Source organism: Oncorhynchus mykiss, chromosome 8 (assembly GCF_057628025.1).
Source record: "Oncorhynchus mykiss isolate SJ-2025 chromosome 8, ASM5762802v1, whole genome shotgun sequence".
Taxonomy (NCBI): Eukaryota; Metazoa; Chordata; class Actinopteri; order Salmoniformes; family Salmonidae; genus Oncorhynchus; species Oncorhynchus mykiss.
In genome coordinates this window covers 92,087,216-92,111,516 of record NC_143029.1, presented here as the reverse complement: position 1 = coordinate 92,111,516, position 24,301 = coordinate 92,087,216, and the positions used below count along the sequence as shown (strand labels likewise).

The 24,301-nt window shown below is 48.7% G+C and overlaps 1 protein-coding gene across 1 annotated transcript in view; it reads right to left on the bottom strand.

The window, feature by feature from the left end:
* Nucleotides 1-24,301, bottom strand: part of LOC110530894 (MAP kinase-interacting serine/threonine-protein kinase 2) — a 42,973-nt gene that overhangs the window by 13,884 nt on the left and 4,788 nt on the right. The window contains exons 3-9 of the mRNA XM_036986740.2: nucleotides 17,811-17,901; nucleotides 16,430-16,531; nucleotides 15,004-15,101; nucleotides 7,870-7,949; nucleotides 7,625-7,698; nucleotides 7,019-7,179; nucleotides 3,887-3,982 (exon numbers count right to left, since the gene is read on the bottom strand). Coding sequence (XP_036842635.2) covers nucleotides 3,887-3,982; nucleotides 7,019-7,179; nucleotides 7,625-7,698; nucleotides 7,870-7,949; nucleotides 15,004-15,101; nucleotides 16,430-16,531; nucleotides 17,811-17,901 — 702 coding nt within the window. The remainder of the gene's footprint in view (nucleotides 1-3,886; nucleotides 3,983-7,018; nucleotides 7,180-7,624; nucleotides 7,699-7,869; nucleotides 7,950-15,003; nucleotides 15,102-16,429; nucleotides 16,532-17,810; nucleotides 17,902-24,301) is intronic.

The window sequence follows — 24,301 nt, the reverse complement described above, 5'->3', positions numbered from 1 at the left end:
TCTTCCATAAAGGCCAGATTTGTGCAATATACGACTGATTGTTGTCCTATGGACAGAGTCTCCCACCTCAGCTGTAGATCTCTGCAGTTCATCCAGAGTGATCATGGGCCTCTTGGCTGCATCTCTGATCAGTCTTCTCCTTGTATGAGCTGAAAGTTTAGAGGGACGGCCAGGTCTTGGTAGATTTGCAGTGGTCTGATACTCCTTCCATTTCAATATTATCGCTTGCACAGTGCTCCTTGGGATGTTTAAAGCTTGGGAAATCTTTTTGTATCCAAATCCGGCTTTAAACTTCTTCACAACAGTATCTCGGACCTGCCTGGTGTGTTCCTTGTTCTTCATGATGCTCTCTGCGCTTTTGACGGACCTCTGAGACTATCACAGTGCAGGTGCATTTATACGGAGACTTGATTACACACAGGTGGATTGTATTTATCATCATTAGTCATTTAGGTCAACATTGGATCATTCAGAGATCCTCACTGAACTTCTGGAGAGAGTTTGCTGCACTGAAAGTAAAGGGGCTGAATCATTTTGCACGCCCAATTTTTCAGTTTTTGATTTGTTAAAAAAGTTTGAAATATCCAATAAATGTCGTTCCACTTCATGATTGTGTCCCACTTGTTGTTGATTCTTCACAAAAAAATACAGTTTTATATCTTTATGTTTGAAGCCTGAAATGTGGCAAAAGGTCGCAAAGTTCAAGGGGGCCGAATACTTTCGCAAGGCACTGTATCTACCCCAATTACCTGGTAACATGGACCTGGAACCCTGTGTATATATCTACCCCAATTACATTGTTGAGAAGGACCCGTTAGTCAGCATTTCACTGTTAGTCCACACCTGTTGTTTACCAAGCATTTCACTGTTAGTCCACACCCGTTGTTTACCAAGGACCCTTCAGTCAGTCAGCATTTCACTGTTAGTCCACACCTGTTGTTTACCAAGCATTTCACTGTTAGTCTACACCTGTTGTTTACCAAGGACCCATCAGTCAGCATTACACTGTTAGTCTACACCTGTTGTTTACCAAGGACCCATCAGTCAGCATTACACTGTTCGTCTACACCTGTTGTTTACCAAACATTACACTGTTAGTCTACACCTGTTGTTTACCAAGCAATTTCACTGTTAGTCTACACCTGTTGTTTACCAAACATTACACTGTTAGTCTACACCTGTTGTTTACCAAGCAATTTCACTGTTAGTCTACACCTGTTGTTTACCAAACATTACACTGTTAGTCTACACCTGTTGTTTACCAAGGACCCATCAGTCAGCATTTCACTGTTAGTCTACACCTGTTGTTTACCAAGGACCCGTCAGTCAGCATTTCACTGTTAGTTCACACCTGTTGTTTACCAAGGACCCGTCAGTCAGCATTTCACTGTTAGTCTACACCTGTTGTTTACCAAGGACCCATCAGTCAGCATTTCACTGTTAGTCTACACCTGTTGTTTACCAAGGACCCGTCAGTCAGCATTTCACTGTTAGTCTACACCTGTTGTTTACCAAGGACCCATCAGTCAGCATTTCACTGTTAGTCTACACCTGTTGTTTACCAAGGACCCATCAGTCAGCATTTCACTGTTAGTCTACACCTGTTGTTTACCAAGGACCCATCAGTCAGCATTTCACTGTTAGTCTACACCTGTTGTTTACCAAGGACCCATCAGTCAGCATTTCACTGTTAGTCTACACCTGTTGTTTACCAAGGACCCATCAGTCAGCATTTCACTGTTAGTCTACACCTGTTGTTTACCAAGGACCCATCAGTCAGCATTTCACTGTTAGTCTACACCTGTTGTTTACCAAGGACCCGTCAGTCAGCATTTCACTGTTAGTCTACACCTGTTGTTTACCAAGGACCCATCAGTCAGCATTTCACTGTTAGTCTACACCTGTTGTTTACCAAGGACCCATCAGTCAGCATTACACTGTTAGTCTACACCTGTTGTTTACCAAGGACCCATCAGTCAGCATTTCACTGTTAGTCTACACCTGTTGTTTACCAAGGACCCGTCAGTCAGCATTTCACTGTTAGTCTACACCTGTTGTTTACCAAGGACCCGTCAGTCAGCATTTCACTGTTAGTCCACACCTGTTGTTTACCAAGGACCCGTCAGTCAGCATTTCACTGTTAGTCTACACCTGTTGTTTACCAAGGACCCATCAGTCAGCATTTCACTGTTAGTCTACACCTGTTGTTTACCAAGGACCCATCAGTCAGCATTTCACTGTTAGTCTACACCTGTTGTTTACCAAGGACCCGTCAGTCAGCATTTCACTGTTAGTCTACACCTGTTGTTTACCAAGGACCAGTCAGTCAGCATTTCACTGTTAGTCTACACCTGTTGTTTACCAAGGACCCATCAGTCAGCATTTCACTGTTAGTCTACACCTGTTGTTTACCAAGGACCCTTCAGTCAGCATTTCACTGTTAGTCCACACCTGTTGTTTACCAAGGACCCGTCAGTCAGCATTTCACTGTTAGTCTACACCTGTTGTTTACCAAGGACCCATCAGTCAGCATTTCACTGTTAGTCCACACCTGTTGTTTACCAAGGACCCATCAGTCAGCATTACACTGTTAGTTCACACCTGTTGTTTACCAAGGACCCGTCAGTCAGCATTACACTGTTAGTCCACACCTGTTGTTTACCAAGGACCCATCAGTCAGGATTACACTGTTAGTCCACACCTGTTGTTTACCAAGGACCCATCAGTCAGCATTACACTGTTAGTCCACACCTGTTGTTTACCAAGGACCCATCAGTCAGCATTTCACTGTTAGTTCACACCTGTTGTTTACCAAGGACCCATCAGTCAGCATTTCACTGTTAGTCTACACCTGTTGTTTACCAAGGACCCATCAGTCAGCATTTCACTGTTAGTCTACACCTGTTGTTTACCAAGGACCCATCAGTCAGCATTTCACTGTTAGTCTACACCTGTTGTTTACCAAGGACCCATCAGTCAGCATTTCACTGTTAGTCTACACCTGTTGTTTACCAAGGACCCGTCAGTGAGCATTTCACTGTTAGTCCACACCTGTTGTTTACCAAGGACCCATCAGTCAGCATTTCACTGTTAGTCCACACCTGTTGTTTACCAAGGACCCGTCAGTCAGCATTTCACTGTTAGTCTACACCTGTTGTTTACCAAGGACCCGTCAGTCAGCATTACACTGTTAGTCTACACCTGTTGTTAACCAAGGACCCGTCAGTCAGCATTTCACTGTTAGTCTACACCTGTTGTTAACCAAGGACCCGTCAGTCAGCATTTCACTGTTAGTCTACACCTGTTGTTTACCAAGGACCCGTCAGTCAGCATTACACTGTTAGTCCACACCTGTTGTTTACCAAGGACCCGTCAGTCAGCATTTCACTGTTAGTCTACACCTGTTGTTTACCAAGGACCCGTCAGTCAGCATTTCACTGTTAGTCTACACCTGTTGTTTACCAAGCATTTCACTGTTAGTCTACACCTGTTGTTAACCAAGGACCCTTCAGTCAGCATTTCACTGTTAGTCTACACCTGTTGTTTACCAAGGACCCGTCAGTCAGCATTTCACTGTTAGTCTACACCTGTTGTTTACCAAGGACCCGTCAGTCAGCATTACACTGTTAGTCCACACCTGTTGTTTACCAAGGACCCGTCAGTCAGCATTTCACTGTTAGTCTACACCTGTTGTTTACCAAGGACCCGTCAGTCAGCATTTCACTGTTAGTCTACACCTGTTGTTTACCAAGCATTTCACTGTTAGTTCACACCTGTTGTTAACCAAGCATGTGATGAACAAAAAGGTGCATTTGACAGACGCAGAGAAGAGATGGGAGGAGTGGATCAACAAAGAGACAGAGATCTGAACGTTACGAGGACTCACCGGAGTGATGAGTTCAGGAGTAGAGATAGGGGAGCTGTCACTGTTCAGCCGGATGCCACTGCCCAGGTCAAAATCACAGATCTTCACCGGTGACATCTAGGAGGTTAAAACACACAGCGTAGTCATTTAGACACCGGACCTTCTCCACAGCATTCAACTAAAGGCCACTGACCTTCTCCACAGCATTCAACTAAAGTAGACCCCTGACCTTATCCACAGCATTCAACTAAAGTAGACCACTGACCTTCTTATCCACAGCATTCAACTAAAGTAGACCACTGACCTTCTTATCCACAGCATTCAACTAAAGTAGACCACTGACCTCCTTATCCACAGCATTCAACTAAAGTAGACCACTGACCTCCTTATCCACAGCATTCAACTAAAGTAGACCACTGACCTCCTTATCCACAGCATTCAACTAAAGTAGACCACTGACCTCCTTATCCACAGCATTCAACTAAAGTAGACCACTGACCTCCTTATCCACAGCATTCAACTAAAGTAGACCACTGACCTCCTTATCCACAGCATTCAACTAAAGTAGACCACTGACCTCCTTATCCACAGCATTCAACTAAAGTAGACCACTGACCTCCTTATCCACAGCATTCAACTAAAGTAGACCACTGACCTCCTTATCCACAGCATTCAACTAAAGTAGACCACTGACCTCCTTATCCACAGCATTCAACTAAAGTAGACCACTGACCTCCTTATCCACAGCATTCAACTAAAGTAGACCACTGACCTCCTTATCCACAGCATTCAACTAAAGTAGACCCCTGACCTTCTTATCCACAGCATTCAACTAAAGTAGACCACTGACCTCCTTATCCACAGCATTCAGCTAAAGTAGACCACTGACCTCCTTATCCACAGCATTCAACTAAAGTAGACCACTGACCTTCTCCACAGCATTCAACTAAAGTAGACCACTGACCTCCTTATCCACAGCATTCAACTAAAGTAGACCACTGACCTTCTCCACAGCATTCAACTAAAGTAGACCACTGACCTCCTTATCCACAGCATTCAACTAAAGTAGACCACTGACCTCCTTATCCACAGCATTCAACTAAAGTAGACCACTGACCTTCTCCACAGCATTCAACTAAAGTAGACCACTGACCTCCTTATCCACAGCATTCAACTAAAGTAGACCACTGACCTCCTTATCCACAGCATTCAGCTAAAGTAGACCACTGACCTTCTTATCCACAGCATTCAACTAAAGTAGACCACTGACCTTCTTATCCACAGCAATCAACTAATGTAGACCACTGACCTCCTTATCCACAGCATTCAGCTAAAGTAGACCACTGACCTTCTTATCCACAGCATTCAACTAAAGTAGACCCCTGACCTTCTTATCCACAGCATTCAACTAAAGTAGACCACTGACCTCCTTATCCACAGCATTCAGCTAAAGTAGACCACTGACCTCCTTATCCACAGCATTCAACTAAAGTAGACCACTGACCTTCTCCACAGCATTCAACTAAAGTAGACCACTGACCTCCTTATCCACAGCATTCAACTAAAGTAGACCACTGACCTCCTTATCCACAGCATTCAACTAAAGTAGACCACTGACCTCCTTATCCACAGCATTCAACTAAAGTAGACCACTGACCTCCTTATCCACAGCATTCAACTAAAGTAGACCACTGACCTCCTTATCCACAGCATTCAACTAAAGTAGACCACTGACCTCCTTATCCACAGCATTCAACTAAAGTAGACCACTGACCTCCTTATCCACAGCATTCAGCTAAAGTAGACCACTGACCTTCTTATCCACAGCATTCAACTAAAGTAGACCACTGACCACCTTATCCACAGCAATCAACTAAAGTAGACCACTGACCTCCTTATCCACAGCATTCAGCTAAAGTAGACCACTGACCTTCTTATCCACAGCATTCAACTAAAGTAGACCACTGACCTTCTTATCCACAGCAATCAACTAATGTAGGCCAGTCAGGTCCATAACACATATCACTAAAACTACTGCCAAGCAAGGTTTTCTACATGGTTATTAAGTTATCCTTATCGTGTCACAGTAATAAACTGCATTAGGATGTAACCAACCATTATTCTATTTACCATAACTATCTATCAAGGTTAGGGCCTGAGTGAACAGATTTGAAGTCTCACTGCTCGTGCAAAACGCATAATACTGGCTGGGTTTTTGTATTTGGCACGTTTTACATCTGGATAACATTTTGGAACTGTGTCAACAGTGGACTAATGAAACAAACAGCAAATATATAAACATTTAGTGGAATTTTCCACGATAGTCTGGCTCGTCTGTATAATCTGTGCCTGTTCATGGGTGCTTGCAGCAGTGTGGTGTGTTTGGCGTGCACCCTGACTCACCATGCTCTCTCACACTGTTTTCAGGGCCTGAATGACTGACTCACCATGCTCTCTCTCACTGTTTTCAGGGCCTGAATGACTGACTCACCATGCTCTCTCACACTGTTTTCAGGGCCTGAATGACTGACTCACCATGCTCTCTCACACTGTTTTCAGGGCCTGAATGACTGACTCACCATGCTCTCTCACACTGTTTTCAGGGCCTGAATGACTGACTCACCATGCTCTCTCACACTGTTTTCAGGGCCTGAATGACTGACTCACCATGCTCTCTCACACTGTTTTCAGGGCCTGAATGACTGACTCACCATGCTCTCTCACACTGTTTTCAGGACCTGAATGACTGACTCACCCAATCACCATGCTCTCTCACACGGTTCAGGGCCTGAATGACTGACTCACCCAATCACCATGCTCTCTCACACGGTTCAGGGCCTGAATGACTGACTCACCCAATCACCGTGCTCTCTCTCGGTTTTCAGGGCCTGAATGACTGACTCACCCAATCACCATGCTCTCTCACGGCCTGAATGACTGACTCACCCAATCACCATGCTCTCACACGGTTCAGGGCCTGAATGACTGACTCACCCAATCACCATGCTCTCTCACACTGTTTTCAGGGCCTGAATGACGGGATTAAAAGTCCTACCACTAGTATTTTAGGCTGGGCTCAACTCTGGCTCTCCTTCGTCCCCATCAGGAGCCTGTGACGCGATGGGAGGAGTGTTCACGTGCACTCTGACTCACCCGGTCCACGTGCTCACACAGGATGTTTTCAGGCTTCAGGTCCCTGTGTGCCATTCCCTTGTTGTGGAGGTAGTTTAGAGCACTGGCGATGTCCTGCACCACATAACTGGCCTCCTGCTCACTAAAGTGTTGTCTACGATGGATGTGGGTCAACACTGACCCTGCAGGAGGAGAGAGGGAGGGATGGAGAGGTTGATACGGAACAAAACAATGTCAGATTTTAATGAAGACACTGCCTCAAGTTGCTGCATTTCAGAGACTCCAGGGGGGAGAAGATGTGAGACGATTGAACTTGATATATGCACTGAAGACACTGCCTCAAGCGGTCGCATCTTCTGATATAAAACTGACTGACCATAAGTCCAAAACTGGGTGAACCATCATTTTCTATGGATGGGAGAGTGAACCATCATTTTCTATGGATGGGAGAGTGAACCATCATTTTCTATGGATGGGAGAGTGAACCATCATTTTCTATGGATGGGAGAGTGAACCATCATTTCCTACGGATGGGAGAGTGAACCATCATTTCCTACGGATGGGAGAGGTTGAACCATCATTTTCTACAGATGGGAGAGTTTGCAATTAAGATTGATATCCACTAACCTCCTCTTAGTTTCTCAAAAACCAAGTAGAATTTGTCTTCTTCCTCAAAGAACTCGACCAGCTCCAGAATGTTTCTGTGAACAAGAGAGAAATGGTTATAAACAGTGTGAAGGTAATGCCTATATCTATACAGTAGTGAATCTCAGCAGTCCATATTCCTGCTCTGTGTCCCCCCAGTGAGCCTGCTGTACCTGTATCCCCCCACAGTGAGCCTGCTGTACCCCCCCCCAGTGAGCCTGCTGTACCTGTGTCCCTGGCACTGATAGAGCATCTCCACTTCCCTGAAGACTCGGCTCCGACTGAGACCCGCACGCTTCTCGACGATCTGGACAATAAACAAGATTGAACGATGTGTTACTCATTCGTCATTTTCATATTAGAGAATAATGGGCTCTAATTGAAGGAATGAGCCAAGCAGAGCCATCCTACTGTGTCTAGAAAGTCGATCATCAGTGCAGGGTTCTCCCCAAAGGAATGCCAGCATCAAATGTAGAGAGATGTTACTTTCCCATTCTTGAATTGCCCTCATGTAACGGATGTGAAACGGCTAGCTTAGTTAGCGTGGGCGCTAAATAGCGTTTCAATCAGTGACGTCACTTGCTCTGAGACCTTGAAGTAGTAGTTCCCCCCTTGCTCTGCAAGGGCCGCGGCTTTTGTGGAGCGATGGGTAACGAAGCTTCGAGGGTGACTGTTGATGTTTGCAGAAGGTCCCTGGTTCGCGCCCGGGTATGGGCGAGGGGACTGTTTAAAGTTATACTGTTACACTCATACCTATGGGCCCTGTTCTACTGACCATTGAAAAATTAAATACTAGGAAAATTACAGGAAAAACTAAAATATTACAATATTAATTCAATAAATCTGTGTTTGCTACTTTATTGATGACTTAAGGCTCAGGCAGAAAATGGCAGCTCCACTGGTTACAGACGTTGAAATATATCCTCAGTCCTCCGGGCCAACCCTTGACTGACTCATGAGCACCACCTTGTTAACGATGAATGGGGCCAACGGTCCCAGAGCAGTCTGACTCCACATCTATCAGAGGAAGACATGGTGGCCTTCCCTGACCAGCTACTGAGGCAGCTGCAGGGAGCCTAGTGGTTAGAGGGGGGGGGGGGGGGCAGGGAGCCTAGTGGTTAGAGGGGGGGAAGGTAGTCTCGTGGTTAGGGGGGGGGGGGGGGCCTAGTGGTTAGAGGGGGGGGGCAGGGAGCCTAGTGGTTAGAGGGGGGGGGCAGGGAGCCTAGTGGTTAGAGGGGGGGCAGGGAGCCTAGTGGTTAGAGGGGGGGAAGGTAGTCTCATGGTTAGGGGGGGGGGGGGGGGGGCCTAGTGGTTAGAGGGGGGGGCAGGGAGCCTAGTGGTTAGAGGGGGGGGCAGGGAGCCTAGTGGTTAGAGGGGGGGGGGGCAGGGAGCCTAGTGGTTAGAGGGGGGGCAGGGAGCCTAGTGGTTAGGGGGGGGGGGCAGGTAGTCTAGTGGTTAGGGGGGGTGCAGGAAACTGAGGGCCAAGAATGTTTTAAACAATGTTGCAAATTTGCTAGGGCTTCGGGTCTGACCATCGATGTTATAAATGTTTCTGGTTCGTTGCAGACAGGCCATGTGTTTCTGGTTCGTTGCAGACAGGCCATGCGTAGCGAATGTGAATTAAAGGACATTTATTTTCTTCAAGATCCTTTTCACCTGCAGGCTGTAATGCTTATTGCATCATGATTACAAGGTGTCCCGACATCTTCTCCAACTGTACCATTATCTGGTTATAATGTCCATTCTAGAATGCCCTTCTAACCAATCACAAACGAGAATTCAACAATGCTGTGGTGTAATAGAAATTAAATACTACATGAAAATGTGGTTACGAAAAACATACCTGGCACGCAGATCGGGAGAAATGGCCAGATGAATTGGCATTCCACATGAGGAAAAGTTGCAGACTTCTCGTGTAGCCTATTAACGGCCTGAGTGACCTGCCGGCTGCCATTTGGGGGGGGGGGGGCTTTCTATTGTGGGCTGAAAGGGTTGTCAGGAAGTAGTACAGACAGCAGTCCACTGCTCGCTCACACAAGCACACCGCATCAGGGGCCTGAGTCAGCAGCGAGTTGAAACTCATTTGTTGCCTAACCATGCACTCCATATGCTCCTGCTTCTAATCCATTTTCCAATTGTATCAACACATAATTACACGAACACCAAGTTACTAGTGGGCCACACTTAGGCAAACAGACACAGTCAGCTGATGTCTCTAGGGACTGTCTGACTGGAAGAGAAGCTTACCATGGAGCCTTCCCTTTCTTCAAACTACCAGCCATCTGCCTGAGGAAACAGAATGACAGCAGGAGCTAACTAACAAAAGCTGCAATTACTTGTTCAAAACAGTAACAAGTCTTGATATAGAGAAGTAGCCTGGCCGGTAGCCTGGCCGGTAGCCTGGCCGGTAGCCTGGCCGGTAGGAGCATCGGGCCCAGTAACCGCAAGGTTGCTCCCGCACCTCTGATTCAGAGGGGTTGGGTTAAATGCGGGAATACGCATTCAGTTGTAAAACTGACTAGTTATCCCCCTTTCCCTTTCTCAAATGTACAAAACAAAATAGTAAGGCTGTCCCCGACTAAAACAATATGGGTCAACCAAGCGTAGTCTGTTCTTTCGGCCAATCAATTGGTCAATATTAAGTGTATTTTTTACATCTATAGACACACCCGGTGTCTGAATAAAATCAACTATAATTAGGCTTCTTCGCCTGATGCTTTAATTAAAAATCAAGACAAAATGACTCAAGAGGGAGCCAGAGATCAATATAGCTGCTGTTGCTGGCCTTGGCAGATTCTGCCATGATGTTCCTGACGTTGCCAGTAACAGGCTACACCAGCAGTCTACAACCTTCTCCATTTGAAGTGCCATGTTATCCTACCATTTCTACTGATCTGCATGCCAGTTATGATTTTCATGTGCACATTTTCGTGGAATAGTTTTATTTAATTCATTATAAAGTCTTCATAGCTCAAAGATCAATGTCATGTGGTTAATCAAAATGATATCTAAATAATAATATACAAATCTAAAAGATAACTTCTGTTGGCAATATGTAAAAATAGCCTACATAAATCCAACAAATAAGGGCCTCCCGAGTGGTGCAGCGGTCTAAGGCACTGCATCGCAGTGGAAGAGGCATCACTACAGACCCGGGTTTGATCCCGGGCTGTAGCACAACAGGCCGTGATCGGAAGTCCCATAGGGCGGTGTAAAAATTGGCTCAGCGTCGTCCGGGTTTGAGGACTGTTTGTCCAAGGGGTGGCTTTACTTGGCTCATCGCGCTCTAGCGACTCCTTGTGGCGGGTCGGGCTCCTGCAGGCTGACCCCGGTTGCCAGTGGAACTGTGTTTCATCTGACACGTTAGTTCCGGGTTAAGTGGGCGTAGTTTAGTGGGTTCATGTTTCGAGGACGCATGACTCGACCTTCGCCTCCCAAGCCCGTTAAGGAGTCGCAGCAATGAGACCATATCGAAATTGGGGAGGAGGAGGTAAAATACAACAAGTTATAAAAATTTATATAAAAAAATTGCAGCCCGCAGGTAGAACATTTCTGGATAAAAATAAATATCACATAAGGCTATGCATGGCCTGTCTGCAAGGAACTTGAAACATTTGGGTCTGGCCTGAAGCTTGCTAGCAAACCGGCATAAAAAATATTCTGGGCCCTCAGCATTTCCACGACAGAGACACGGCTATAGGCTATTTGAGCAAGGGATAAGAAGTAAACAGGAAGGTCTATTTTATGACATTTCCACTGGATCAGAGAATTAACATTTTTCACTTTTCATGCTGAATGGTTATGGAAAGGGAGTCTGCTAGAACGATTTTTCTAATAGGCTACGTTGATGAACTGTTGGCATTCTCAATGGATGTAAAAAAAATAAACAGTTTGTTTACTAGCTTTTTGAGGCGAAGAAGTGACTGAGACGCGCCACAGTGATAGTGTTTCTGATCAGATCTCCATATGGACACATTCACAGGCCTACAATCACGGGCCTACATTCCCCCCACGGGCCTACATTTCCCCCCACGGGCCTACAGTCACCCCACGGGCCTACAGTCACCCCACGGGCCTACAGTCACCCCACGGGCCTACAGTCACCCCACGGGCCTACAGTCACCCACAGGCCAGGTAACCTAGGCATAGTTCTAAGTGTAATCAGGTGCGTGTCCTCACTCGTGATTGACAGGAGCGCAGAACAACAAAAGACAATTAATGAATTGACAACTCGTAAATGGAATGAACTAAACCAAAACATTTTCCTCACAAGTGTAGCCTTGGTTGTGCGCTCTGCCAACGCGTGTCCACTCCTACAATGAGAACAGCAAGACTGTAATAATAATATATTGAATGAATTAACAGAAATTACAGCAACCAAACAAATATGGTAGATTATGGTAATTAATGGTCAATGTACTACTGGTGATACTGGTGGGCCATCCCAGCGTCCTCCACAATGGATTAGTCCACTCACACAGCCGTGAACCAGACGGCCGTGAACCAGACGGCCGTGAACCAGACGGCCGTCTCGTGTGCCACTGCTCAACAACAACAACAAAATCTGTTGACCAACTGCCTATCAACTAAACAATCGTCCAGTCGAATAAATGGGGTAGGACCTACAGAATGGAAACACATGAAGGGATTTAGTCCCCATAGCAGGTGACAACATTTGGAAAGATGGATACATTATCAAGTTTTAAACCCACTAAGGTCAATGTCCTCATCGCCACAGAAATTGAATAAGCATCATTTTAAAAAATCCCCATAAAAATCAGTCAGTTTAAGCTGGTGATTGGTTTGTTTTTCCACCGGCTGGGTCTCAATCCATCACATCTGCCGATGTCGCATGGTGATTGGTTTGTTTTTCCACCGGCTGGGTCTCAATCCATCACATCTGCCAATGTCGCATGGTGATTGGTTTGTTTTTCCACCGGCTGGGTCTCAATCCATCACATCTGCCAATGTCGCACTTCAGCAGCGGAGGCTAGAGCGGTGTTCATCAGACCAAAATCATCTGGTTTTATTTGACCTATGAAGAAATGTTTTTTCTCTCTAGAGGACAAGTCAGGGATGTGATCTGAACTTGTTGTTGAACTGCTTTAGTAGAGGACATTTCATAATAGCAGAGAAACTGCCAGAGGGAGTCAGTTGGTTGAATCAACTTATGTAACCCTACCAGCAGCAGCCTGCATGAGGACAAAGGCCTGTTTCAAATTCCCTGGCCCAGTAAGAGACATGCAGAACATGGCAAGATCCCAAATAGCACCCTATTCCCTACATAGTGCACTACTTCTGACCAGAGCCCTATGGAAGCATATTCCCTACTTCTGACCAGAGCCCTATGGAACCCTATTCCCTACTTCTGACCAGAGCCCTATGGAACCCTATTCCCTACTTCTGACCACAGCCCTATGGAACCCTATTCCCTACTTCTGACCAGAGCCCTATATCCCTGGCTCCCTGTTCCTCTCAACCCAACCCCTCCCTGATCCTCCCTCTCAACACCACCCCTCCCTGATCCTCCCTCTCAACACCACCCCTCCCTGATCCTCCCCCTCAACACCACCCCTCCCTGATCCTCCCTCTCAACACCACCCCTCCCTGATCCTCCCTCTCAACACCACCCCTCCCTGATCCTCCCTCTCAACACCACCCCTCCCTGATCCTCCCTCTCAACACCACCCCTCCCTGATCCTCCCTCTCAACACCACCCCTCCCTGATCCTCCCTCTCAACACCACCCCTCCCTGATCCTCCCTCTCAACACCACCCCTCCCTGATCCTCCCTCTCAACACCACCCCTCCCTGATCCTCCCTCTCAACACCACCCCTCCCTGATCCTCCCTCTCAACACCACCCCTCCCTGATCCTCCCTCTCAACACCACCCCTCCCTGATCCTCCCTCTCAACACCACCCCTCCCTGATCCTCCCTCTCAACACCACCCCTCCCTGATCCTCCCTCTCAACACCACCCCTCCCTGATCCTCCCTCTCAACATCACCCCTCCCTGATCCTCCCTCTCAACACCACCCCTCCCTGTTCCTCCCTCAACACCACCCCTCCCTGTTCCTCCCTCTCAACACCACCCCTCCCTGTTCCTCCCTCTCAACACCACCCCTCCCTGTTCCTCCCTCTCAACACCACCCCTCCCTGTTCCTCCCTCTCAACACCACCCCTCCCTGTTTCTCCCTCTCAACACCACCCCTCTCTGATCCTCTCAACACCACCCCTCCCTGATCCTCTCAACACCACCCCTCCCTGATCCTCTCAACACCACCCCTCCCTGATCCTCTCAACACCACCCCTCCCTGTTCCTCCCTCTCAACACCACCCCTCCCTGTTTCTCCCTCTCAACACCACCCCTCCCTGATCCTCTCAACACCACCCCTCCCTGATCCTCTCAACACCACCCCTCCCTGATCCTCTCAACACCACCCCTCCCTGATCCTCTCAACACCACCCCTCCCTGATCCTCTCAACACCACCCCTCCCTGGCTCCGTTCCTCCCTCTGCAGGTTGTACATTCTGTTCCATATCATTGGAGGCCTTGACAGCGAATGGGAGGGGATGAAAAAGGAGAAAATGATCACCCACCCTTGGCTGTGATTGGCTGAAAGACAAGGCCTGAGGTTCAGAACAATCACAAGAGGAAGTTAGTGCTGAGTTAGCAGCAGCTGCAGGACAACAGACTATAGCAACAACACTACTGGAGGGCTTGATAACACACTGGCTATAGGGCACCCCACGCAGTGATGACCACATCTCACAGCTACCATGTAAATAACACACTGGCTATAGGGCACACCACGCACATCTCACAGCTACCACAAAAAACATACCTAACCACTTCAAATCTGCACCGAGTCTTCCCACACGGCCTAGATATTCCCCAACAGTCTGAATGAAGTTTGTGTATATGTTTGATGAAACACAGGGAGTATCTAGAGTTGCATCCCAACTGCCCTCCCCCCATTCACTACATAGTGAGTAGTGTACTGAATGGGATACCATTTGGGACACAGCTCAGGGCTAGTTTTCCAGGTAGCAGAGAATGAAAAGTCACATGGTATCCAGTCCCTAGTTCAGTTCCAGACGAAGGTAAGAGCAGTGCGCAACACGTGGCCCGGCAGCAGTCTAAGCCTTGTGTTGATATCCAAACCTCTGACGTCTTACAACATGAACAAGGTGCTGTAGACTAACAGATACCAACCGTGGGGAAATAAAGTAGCACACTGTCATTTATACTTTATTCATGTCTGAGGCCGAGAGAGGGTGAGGCAGAGAGAGGGTGAGGCAGAGAGAGGGTGAGGCAGAGAGAGGGTGAGGCAGAGAGAGGGTGAGGCAGAGAACAGTACCTTGACAGCATATTCCTTCTGGGTGATGAGGTTGATGCAGGTCTGGACGACAGCATAGGCCCCCTCGCCCAGCACCTCCGTCTGCAGCACGTATACATCTGATGACAGAATATTAACATGCTATCAAAATACAGGAGCGTCACTATGTACAGTGCATTTGGAACGTATTCAGACCAATTACAAACTTTGTTACGTTACAGCCTTATTCAAAAATGATATTATTTTTCCCCCCTCACCAATCCACACACAATACCCCATAATGATTCATGTTAATTTATTACAAATACAAAACCTTATTTAAATAAGTATTCAGACCCTTTGCTATGAGACTATAAATTGAGCTCAGGACCTTTTGAACCTTTCGTCCGACGTGACCTGAACGCGCTTTTGGATTTGTTGACCAAACGCCCTAACAAAAGAAGATAGTTGGACATAACTGATGGACATTATCGAACAAATCAAACATTTAAGGTGGAACTGGGATTCCTGGGAGTGCATTCTGATGAAGATAATCAAAGGTAAGTGAATATTTAAAATGCTATTTCTGAGTAATGTTGACTACCCAACATAGCGGGTATCTTTTTGGCTGCTTTGTTGTCTAAAGGCTGTACTCAGATTATTGCATGGTTTGCTTTCTCTGTAAAGTTTTTTTGAAATCTGACAGCGGTTGCATTAAGAAGTTTATCTAAAGTCCCATGTATAATAGTCGTATCTTTATCAATGTTAATTATGAGTATTTCTGTAAATTGACGTGGCTCTCTGCACAATCTCCGCATGTTTTAGAACTACCTAATGTAACGCGTCAATGTACACTCAGATTTTTTTATATAAATATGAACTTTAACAAAACATACATGTTTTGTGTAACGTGAAGTCCTATGAGTGTCATCTGATGAAGATCATCAAAAGTCAGTGATTCATTTTCTATTTCTGCTTTTTGTGAGTCCTCTCTTTGGCTGGAAAAATGGCTGTGTTTTTCTCTGAGTTGGTGGTGACCTAGCAATCGTTTGTGGTGCTTTCGCTGTAAATCCTTTTTGAAATTAGACACTGTGGCTGGATTAACGAGAATTGTAATCTTTAAAATGGTGTCAAATACTTGTATTTTGAGGAATTTTAATTAGGAGATTTTTGTTGTTTTGAATTTGGCGCCCTGCACTTTCACTGGCTGTTGCGGGGGGGTTCTGCCAGCCCTAGACAGGTTAAGGTCATTTTTCTGAACTGCATTGTTGGTTAAGGGCTTGTTTTCAGCAATTCACTGTAAGGTCTACCTACACCTGTTGTATTCCGCATTCTTCTCGCGGCCTCCGTCAGAGCTTTCCGCATCGGCCTCACGGCCTCCGTCAGAGCTTTCCGTATCGGCCTCACGGCCTTCAAGAGCTTTTGTAAAAAAAAAGAAAGAAATATAAATAATTTTCTATTGACTTGCCTTGGAATCGTCCTGTGAAGCTGTCGGTGGCCCTGCATCTCTTCTTCTTCTTGGTCCTCTTCTTGGCATCTGGGATGTTAATCGGCTGGCTGGCTGGCATGTCTAAGGAGGGAGGAGGATAGGAGATGAGGGACATTGTGCAAACGGGGGTACAGTTGATGGCATTCATCCAGAGTCACAGGCCAGCTGGTTGAGTGTCTTCAGAAGAGAGCGGGAGAGAGAGTACAGAATGGCACAACAACACATCCTGGGTACAGAATGGGAGGATGGTCACTAAGTGGGTCGTTGCAGAAGTTCCAGGATCGAAAAGAAACGGCACACTTCTCTCGGATCAGCTTTTCTCCATCCCCGCCCACACTCTACCGCCATCCCCGCCTACTTCCATCCCCGCCCACAGCTTACCGCCATCCCCGCCCACAGCCTACCGCCATCCCCGCCTACTTCCATCCCCGCCCACAGCCTACCGCCATCCCCGCCTACTTCCATCCCCACCCACAGCCTACCGCCATCCCCGCCTACTTCCATCCCCGCCCACAGCCTACCGCCATCCCCGCCCACAGCCTACCGCCATCCCCGCCTACCGCCATCCCCGCCTACCGCCATCCCAGCCTACCGCCATCCCCGCCTACCGCCATCCCCGCCCACAGCCTACCGCCATCCCCGCCTACTTCCATCCCCGCCCACAGCCTACCGCCATCCCCGCCCACAGCCTACCGCCATCCCCGCCTACCGCCATCCCCGCCAACAGCCTACTTCCATCCCCGCCCACAGCCTACCGCCATCCCCGCCAACAGCCTACTGCCATCCCCGCCTACTTCCATCCCCGCCCACAGCCTACCGCCATCCCCGCCTACTGTCATCTCGTTTTGCATCAATTGTGCGGCGATATGACAACTTTGTATTTGTAGGCAACTTTGTTCTGAAGTAATCGTTGGTCACAGAGACAGACTTCTAATGACCGACTACGTTGTTCTACGAGTGGTATGAGGCAGGCGCTAGATTACAAGCCTTTTCAAGTGCAATGTTAATAACGATGGTTTTGGGAACCAAGGCAGAGATAACGATGCTCCTATGAAGACTAACGATGAATTCAGTCTTAAGATGGTTTTGGGTTTTCTCCCCGGGCCCGGGGAGAGTTGTGACGGTAGTTCTGTTATCAGGCAGATGAAAGCAGCAGAGGTAGGATTTGATATGCCAGCGTCACCCATCTAATCAGGACTGAACTTTGACTGACAGACACAGTGATGATATCCTCATAGCAAGGTTACTACGAGTCAGATGGCCCGTGTGTGTGTGTGTGTGTGCGTGTGTGTGTGTGTGAGAAAATCAAATCAGAAACAGTAAATCCCAAATCAAAAGGACTTTGATACCAGGAACTTACCAGGTCTTGGGGGACAATCTAAATGTAAGTTTGACTCGTGGAGACTGGAGTCTGTTTTGGTATAATCTTCAGAATTTAACGGGTTTTGGACCTAAGGGAGGAACAGAAACAGACCAGGCTTTGAGTTTGACACAGCCTAGAGGAGAGTCATTCACATCACAAGGCCATTTGAAGCAGCAGGAATGGCTAATCATTGCTCCACGGGCAAAGGGACCGATTTAGTCCAAACCAACTCTTCAGACCCTGGCTGACCTCCAGGTTAAACTGAACATCTCCTTCTCCTGAAGCCCGGGCCATATTTAGGTTGTCATAGCCAAGAGTGGCCAGTAGAAGAAGCAGAGGTGTCATTAAGAGCAATAGAGCTCTATGACAAAACATTAAACCAATATTAGACCTCTGATTAATTTATTAAAAAGGGCATTTGATAGCAACAGGGGGGGTATATTCCAATGACTAACCTACCTGCTTAATGTATCTGTGACAGGGTGGGGGGGGGGGGGGGGGGGGGTATGGTCCAATGACTAACCTACCTGCTTAATGGTTCTGTGACAGGGTGGGGGGGGGGGGGGGGTGGGGGGGGGGGTATGGTCCAATGACTAACCTACCTGCTAAATGGTTCGGTGACAGGGTGGGGGGGGTATGGTCCAATGACTAACCTACCTGCTAAATGGTTCTGTGACAGGGTGGGGGGGGGGGGGGGGTATGGTCCAATGACTAACCTACCTGCTAAATGGTTCTGTGACAGGGTGGGGGGGGGGGGGGGTATGGTCCAATGACTAACCTACCTGCTCAATGGTTCTGTGACAGGGTGGGGGGGGTATGGTCCAATGACTAACCTACCTGCTAAATGGTTCTGTGACAGGGTGGGGGGGGTATGGTCCAATGACTAACCTACCGGCTAAATGGTTCTGTGACAGGGTGGGGGGGGTATGGTCCAATGACTAACCTACCTGCTAAATGGTTCTGACAGGGTGGGGGGGGTATGGTCCAATGACTAACCTACCTGCTAAATGGTTCTGTGACAGGGTGGGGGGGGTATGGTCCAATGACTAACCTACCGGCTAAATGGTTCTGTGACAGGGTGGGGGGGGTATGGTCCAATGACTAACCTACCTGCTCAATGGTTCTGACAGGGTGGGGGGGGTATGGTCCAATGACTAACCTACCTGCTAAATGGTTCTGTGACAGGGTGGGGGGGGGGGGGTATGGTCCAATGACTAACCTACCTGCTAAATGGTTCTGTGACAGGGTGGGGGGGGTATGGTCCAATGACTAACCTACCTGCTAAATGGTTCTGTGACAGGGGGGGGGGGGGGGTATGGTCCAATGACTAACCTACCTGCTAAATGGTTCAGTGACAGGGTGGGGGGGGTATGGTCCAATGACTAACCTACCTGCTAAATGGTTCTGTGACAGGGTGGGGGGGGGGGGGGTATGGTCCAATGACTAACCTACCTGCTAAATGGTTCTGTGACAGGGTGGGGGGGGGGGGGGGGTATGGTCCAATGACTAACCTACCTGCTCAATGGTTCTGTGACAGGGTGGGGGGGGTATGGTCCAATGACTAACCTACCTGCTAAATGGTTCTGTGACAGGGTGGGGGGGGTATGGTCCAATGACTAACCTACCGGCTAAATGGTTCTGTGACAGGGTGGGGGGGGTATGGTCCAATGACTAACCTACCTGCTAAATGGTTCTGACAGGGTGGGGGGGGTATGGTCCAATGACTAACCTACCTGCTAAATGGTTCTGTGACAGGGTGGGGGGGGTATGGTCCAATGACTAACCTACCGGCTAAATGGTTCTGTGACAGGGTGGGGGGGGTATGGTCCAATGACTAACCTACCTGCTCAATGGTTCTGACAGGGTGGGGGGGGTATGGTCCAATGACTAACCTACCTGCTAAATGGTTCTGTGACAGGGTGGGGGGGGGGGGGGTATGGTCCAATGACTAACCTACCTGCTAAATGGTTCTGTGACAGGGTGGGGGGGGTATGGTCCAATGACTAACCTACCTGCTAAATGGTTCTGTGACAGGGTGGGGGGGGGGTATGGTCCAATGACTAACCTACCTGCTAAATGGTTCTGTGACAGGGTGGGGGGGGTATGGTCCAATGACTAACCTACCTGCTAAATGGTTCTGTGACAGGGTGGGGGGGGTGTATGGTCCAATGACTAACCTACCGGCTAAATGGTTCTGTGACAGGGTGGGGGGGGTATGGTCCAATGACTAACCTACCTGCTAAATGGTTCTGTGACAGGGTGGGGGGGTTTGGTCCAATGACTAACCTACCTGCTAAATGGTTCTGTGACAGGGTGGGGGGGTATGGTCCAATGACTAACCTACCTGCTAAATGGTTCTGTGACAGGGTGGGGGGGGTATGGTCCAATGACTAACCTACCTGCTCAATGGTTCTGTGACAGGGTGGGGGGGGTATGGTCCAATGACTAACCTACCTGCTAAATGGTTCTGACAGGGTGGGGGGGGGGGGGGGTGGGGGGGTATGGTCCAATGACTAACCTACCTGCTAAATGGTTCTGACAGGGTGGGGGGGGGGGGGGGTGGGGGGGTATGGTCCAATGACTAACCTACCTGCTAAATGGTTCTGTGACAGGGTGGGGGGGGTATGGTCCAATGACTAACCTACCTGCTTAATGTTTCTGTGACAGGGGGGGGGGGGGGTATGGTCCAATGACTAACCTACCTGCTAAATGGTTCGGTGACAGGGTGGGGGGGGTATGGTCCAATGACTAACCTACCGGCTAAATGGTTCTGTGACAGGGTGGGGGGGGTATGGTCCAATGACTAACCTACCTGCTAAATGGTTCTGACAGGGTGGGGGGGGTATGGTCCAATGACTAACCTACCTGCTAAATGGTTCTGTGACAGGGTGGGGGGGGTATGGTCCAATGACTAACCTACCGGCTAAATGGTTCTGTGACAGGGTGGGGGGGGTATGGTCCAATGACTAACCTACCTGCTCAATGGTTCTGACAGGGTGGGGGGGGTATGGTCCAATGACTAACCTACCTGCTAAATGGTTCTGTGACAGGGTGGGGGGGGGGGGGTATGGTCCAATGACTAACCTACCTGCTAAATGGTTCTGTGACAGGGTGGGGGGGGTATGGTCCAATGACTAACCTACCTGCTAAATGGTTCTGTGACAGGGGGGGGGGGGGGGTATGGTCCAATGACTAACCTACCTGCTAAATGGTTCTGTGACAGGGTGGGGGGGGGGGGGGTATGGTCCAATGACTAACCTACCTGCTAAATGGTTCTGTGACAGGGTGGGGGGGGGGGGGGGTATGGTCCAATGACTAACCTACCTGCTCAATGGTTCTGTGACAGGGTGGGGGGGGTATGGTCCAATGACTAACCTACCTGCTAAATGGTTCTGTGACAGGGTGGGGGGGGTATGGTCCAATGACTAACCTACCGGCTAAATGGTTCTGTGACAGGGTGGGGGGGGTATGGTCCAATGACTAACCTACCTGCTAAATGGTTCTGACAGGGTGGGGGGGGTATGGTCCAATGACTAACCTACCTGCTAAATGGTTCTGTGACAGGGTGGGGGGGGTATGGTCCAATGACTAACCTACCGGCTAAATGGTTCTGTGACAGGGTGGGGGGGGTATGGTCCAATGACTAACCTACCTGCTCAATGGTTCTGACAGGGTGGGGGGGGTATGGTCCAATGACTAACCTACCTGCTAAATGGTTCTGTGACAGGGTGGGGGGGGGGGGGTATGGTCCAATGACTAACCTACCTGCTAAATGGTTCTGTGACAGGGTGGGGGGGGTATGGTCCAATGACTAACCTACCTGCTAAATGGTTCTGTGACAGGGTGGGGGGGGGGTATGGTCCAATGACTAACCTACCTGCTAAATGGTTCTGTGACAGGGTGGGGGGGGTATGGTCCAATGACTAACCTACCTGCTAAATGGTTCTGTGACAGGGTGGGGGGGGTGTATGGTCCAATGACTAACCTACCGGCTAAATGGTTCTGTGACAGGGTGGGGGGGGTATGGTCCAATGACTAACCTACCTGCTAAATGGTTCTGTGACAGGGTGGGGGGGTTTGGTCCAATGACTAACCTACCTGCTAAATGGTTCTGTGACAGGGTGGGGGGGTATGGTCCAATGACTAACCTACCTGCTAAATGGTTCTGTGACAGGGTGGGGGGGGTATGGTCCAATGACTAACCTACCTGCTCAATGGTTCTGTGACAGGGTGGGGGGGGTATGGTCCAATGACTAACCTACCTGCTAAATGGTTCTGACAGGGTGGGGGGGGGGGGGTGGGGGGGTATGGTCCAATGACTAACCTACCTGCTAAATGGTTCTGACAGGGTGGGGGGGGGGGGGGGGTGGGGGGGTATGGTCCAATGACTAACCTACCTGCTAAATGGTTCTGTGACAGGGTGGGGGGGGTATGGTCCAATGACTAACCTACCTGCTTAATGTTTCTGTGACAGGGTGGGGGGTGGGGGGTATGGTCCAATGACTAACCTACCTGCTAAATGGTTCTGTGACAGGGTGGGGGGGGGGGGGGTGTATGGTCCAATGACTAACCTACCTGCTCAATGGTTCTGACAGGGTGGGGGGGGGTATGGTCCAATGACTAACCTACCTGCTAAATGGTTCTGTGACAGGGTGGGGGGGGTATGGTCCAATGACTAACCTACCTGCTCAATGGTTCTGACAGGGTGGGGGGGTATGGTCCAATGACTAACCTACCTGCTCAATGGTTCTGTGACAGGGTGGGGGGGGGGGGGGGGTGTATGGTCCAATGACTAACCTACCTGCTCAATGGTTCTGACAGGGTGGGGGGGTATGGTCCAATGACTAACCTACCTGCTAAATGGTTCTGACAGGGTGGGGGGGTATGGTCCAATGACTAACCTACCTGCTAAATGGTTCTGTGACAGGGTGGGGGGGTGGGGGGGGGTATGGTCCAATGACTAACCTACCTGCTCAATGGTTCTGTGACAGGGTGGGGGGGTATGGTCCAATGACTAACCTACCTGCTAAATGGTTCTGTGACAGGGTGGGGGGGGTATGGTCCAATGACTAACCTACCTGCTCAATGGTTCTGACAGGGTGGGGGGGTATGGTCCAATGACTAACCTTAATACCTTTGTCAGAAAGCATAAATTCTTAATCTAACAGTTATTGTTAGCAGTCAAGAGGAAACTGACCGAACGACTCAAGCTGTCCAAATGGACTTTCGCTGTGAGGGCTGAAATGCCCATGCATTGACTTTTGTTTGCTCTGCAGTGCCTTCACAAGGTATTCAGCCCCCTTGACTTTTACAGCCTTATTCTAAAATATATTCGTTTTTTCCCTCATCAATCTACAACCACAACTCCATAATAACAAAGCAAAAACCGATTCAGACATTTTTGTCAAATTAAAAAGACAACTGAAAAAAAAACACTATTCAGGCCCTTTACTCAGTTCTTTGTTGAAGCACCTTTGGCAGCAATTACAGCCTCGAATCTTCTTGGGTATGATGCTACCAGCTTGGCACACCTGTATTTGGGGAGTTTCTCCCATTCTTCTCTGAAGATCCTCTCAAGTTCCCTCAGGTTGGATGGGGAGCATTGCTTCACAGCTATTTTCAGGTCTCTCCAGAGATGTTCATACGGGTTCAAGTCCGGGCTCTGGCTGGGCCACAAAGACATTCAGAGACGTGTCCCATAGCCACGCCTGCGTTGTCTTGGCTGTGCGCTTAGGGTTGTAACAAAAAGTCAAGTGGTCTGAAAACCCTTTCTGGGGGCACAGTACATGTTGAGGGGGATGCTCTTCACGAGGGCACGGTACATGTTGAGGGGGATGCTCTTCACGAGGGCACAATACATGTTGAGGGGGATGCTCTTCACGAGGGCACAGTACATGTTGAGGGGGATGCTCTTCACGAGGGCACGGTACATGTTGAGAGGGATGCTCTTCACGAGGGCACGGTACATGTTGAGGGGGATGCTCTTCACGAGGGCACGGTACATGTTGAGAGGGATGCTCTTCACGAGGGCACAGTACATGTTGAGGGGGATGCTCTTCACGAGGGCACGGTACATGTTGAGGGGGATGCTCTTCACGAGGGCACGGTACATGTTGAGAGGGATGCTCTTCACGAGGGCACGGTACATGTTGAGGGGGATGCTCTTCACGAGGGCACGGTACATGTTGAGAGGGATGCTCTTCACGAGGGCACAGTACATGTTGAGGGGGATGCTCTTCACGAGGGCACGGTACATGTTGAGGGGGATGCTCTTCACGAGGGCACGGTACATGTTGAGGGGGATGCTCTTCACGAGGGCCCGTTTACCTTGGGGACGTTTTTTTTCCCAAAAATGAAAATAGTGCCCCCTAGATTCAAGAGGATAATATACTGAGGCAGGTAATTTGGATTGTAAACTACATCAAAACACATCCACTGCGCGCCTGTTTGCAAAACTATGTGGCCATATGGGATCAGAGCATGACCAT